The 2,727-nt window shown below is 38.2% G+C and overlaps 1 protein-coding gene across 1 annotated transcript; it reads left to right on the forward strand.

Annotated features, from left to right (window-relative positions):
• The first annotated feature begins 225 nt into the window (after positions 1-225).
• LOC123792405 (olfactory receptor 8D2) lies at positions 226-1,152 on the forward strand. Its single transcript, XM_045797558.1, has one exon. The coding sequence runs from the start codon at positions 226-228 to the stop codon at positions 1,150-1,152; it is 927 nt and encodes a 308-aa protein (XP_045653514.1).
• Positions 1,153-2,727: the final 1,575 nt, after the last annotated feature.

A 2,727-nucleotide genomic window follows, 5' to 3' on the forward strand; every position in this document is an offset into this window, starting at 1 on the left:
TTTTGACTTAGAGAGGAGCATTTGAGAGTGTTAAGTAGAAACAATGCTCTGAGTTATACCTGTGGTCCTTGTCCTTGACCTTTTAAATCCCTGAAAAGGATCAAGTCATGAGACAGGGGAGGAATGGAACCAATCAAGACATAGCATGTCATTCTGAGTTGGGAGTCAGAAAAAAACTCTAATGCACCTATTTTCTCTTATTTCTTTCTACAGATTATATCTTGTATGGCTACTTCCAATCATTCTTCCATGACTGAGTTTATCCTTGAAGGGTTAACAAAATGCCCAGAGCTTCAATTGCCCCTCTTCCTACTGTTCCTCGGAGTATATGTGGTCACATTGGTGGGGAACCTGGGCTTGATCCTCTTAATTGCTATCAGTTCTCAACTTCACTCTCCGATGTATTATTTTCTCAGTCATTTGTCATTCATTGATCTCTGCTACTCCTCTGTCATTACCCCCAAAATGCTGGTGAACTTCATATCAGAGAAGAACATTATCTCCTTTCTGGCGTGCATGACTCAGCTTTATTTCTTCCTTATTTTTGTAATTGCAGAAGGCTACCTTCTGACTGCCATGGCATATGACCGTTACGTAGCCATCTGTAGCCCACTGCTTTACAATATTATCATGTCCCATAAGGTCTGCTCCATAATGATGGCTGTGGTATATTCACTGGGGTTGTTTGGGGCTACAGTCCATACTACCCTCATGTCAGTGTTGTCCTTCTGTGGGTCTCATGTTGTCAGTCATTATTTTTGTGATATTCTCCCCTTGTTGACTCTCTCTTGCTCCAGCACCCACATCAATGAGATACTGTTGTTTATTATTGGAGGGGTTAATACCTTAGCACCTACACTGGCTGTACTAATCTCTTACGCTTTCATTCTTTCAAGTATTCTCCGTATTCGCTCTGCTGAGGGACGGTCCAAAGCCTTTGGCACTTGTAGCTCCCATCTCATGGCTGTGGGTATCTTTTTTGGGTCTATCACATTCATGTATTTCAAACCCCCTTCTAGTAATACTATGGAACAGGAGAAGGTGTCCTCAGTGTTCTACACCACAGTGATCCCCTTGCTGAATCCCATGATCTACAGCCTGAGGAACAAGGATGTGAAGAATGCACTGAGAAAGGTGGTTGGGGGAAGGTAGTCATGCCGACAAAGGGCATTCTCAGGAGCAAGAGAAAAATGAACCAGATGAAAAGTTGTCATGGGCTTCGTGTAATTTCTTTCTCTCTTCTGGAGATAAAATTCACCATTATTCACAAAACATATATTTTATACTTGAGAATGATTGAGGCATTTTTAGAGATTATCAAATAATATGATTTTCTGATAGTCAATTTAATCTTTGGAAACTTTACATGTATTAAAGGAACAGAAGTTGAGAGAAGAGGGAGAACAAAGAAAAGGGAGGTAATCAGAAGGGGGAATGAAGCATGAGAGACTATGGACTCTGAGAAACAAACTGAGGGCTAGAGGGGAGGGGGGTGGGGGAATGGGATAGGCGGGGGTTGGGTAGTAAGGAGGGCACGTATTGCATGGTGCACTGATGAATCATCGAACTTTACATCAAAAACCAGGGATGTACTGTATGGTGACTAACATAATATAATAAAAAAATATTATTATAAAAAAAAATAAATAAAAACATTTATATCTTCATGAAAAAAATAAAGTGATGTATTTGGAAGTATAAAAAAAAGAAGAGGGAGAACAAAGCAAGATAAAAAGAATATCTTGAAGATATTAACTATTATTATAGTAAATTAAATATGAATTTTAAAAGTGCTTAATAACTAGAGAGTGAGTTAAGGGTTGTGTTTAAAGAAAAGTGAAGTTAATTAATTAAAAATTCCTGGACAGCAGGAGAAGAGGTAGTCTTTATTTATTTATTTACTGATTTATTTATTTATTTATTTATTTATTACAGATGAACATAGGGGAAGGGAAGGAAAAATAAAATAAGATGAAAACAAGGAAGGAGACAAACCATAAGAGACTCTTAACTATAGGGAACAAACTGAGGGTTACTGGAGGGGAGTGGGTGGGGGGATGGGGTAACTGGGTGATGGGCATTAAGGAAGGCCCTTGATATAATGAGTGCTGGGTGTTATATGCAACTGATGAATCACTAAATTCTACCTCTGAAACTAATAATACACTATATGCTAATTAAATTGAATTTAAATAAAAATTTTTTTTAAAAAGAGAGGTGTATTTAAACTTACTCAGAGAAGGGATTTTTTTCAGTCTGTAGGGCTTTATAGTGATATGTTGAGACTATCTAGACAGAGCTGTGAGGGCTGTAGTATTTGAGTGAAGAAAAACTTGTAGGTGGATTGTGGCATGTGTGGAGGGTGGTGGGGAGAGAGACAGACACAGGAAGAAAGAGGAGACTAGCTTAGGGTGAAGGTTAGGGAAAGAGATGTCATTATCTCAGTCTTAACAACACACACACATTCAGTACAGATCAATAATAACTATCCTGAAGTCTCACATTGCCTCTCTTGAAGGCCATCCCTTAGGCTATGATTATCCGGCACACAGTCTATTAGAGTATGGCTCCAATTTGAGGACATGAATTAATTTTTAACTTTGTATTAGAATAATAATTTTAATGACAATGATATTTCTTTCTCCCTAATTCTATAGTCTTTCCTACCCTCTGTATGAGTCCCAGGTTTTGATCCTGAGATTTTGGCTATGTCCACCATTTCCCTTT

This window comes from Ursus americanus, chromosome 16, assembly GCF_024610735.1.
Source record: "Ursus americanus isolate L20-20 chromosome 16, mUrsAme1.1.p, whole genome shotgun sequence".
In the NCBI taxonomy this organism is placed as follows: Eukaryota; Metazoa; Chordata; class Mammalia; order Carnivora; family Ursidae; genus Ursus; species Ursus americanus.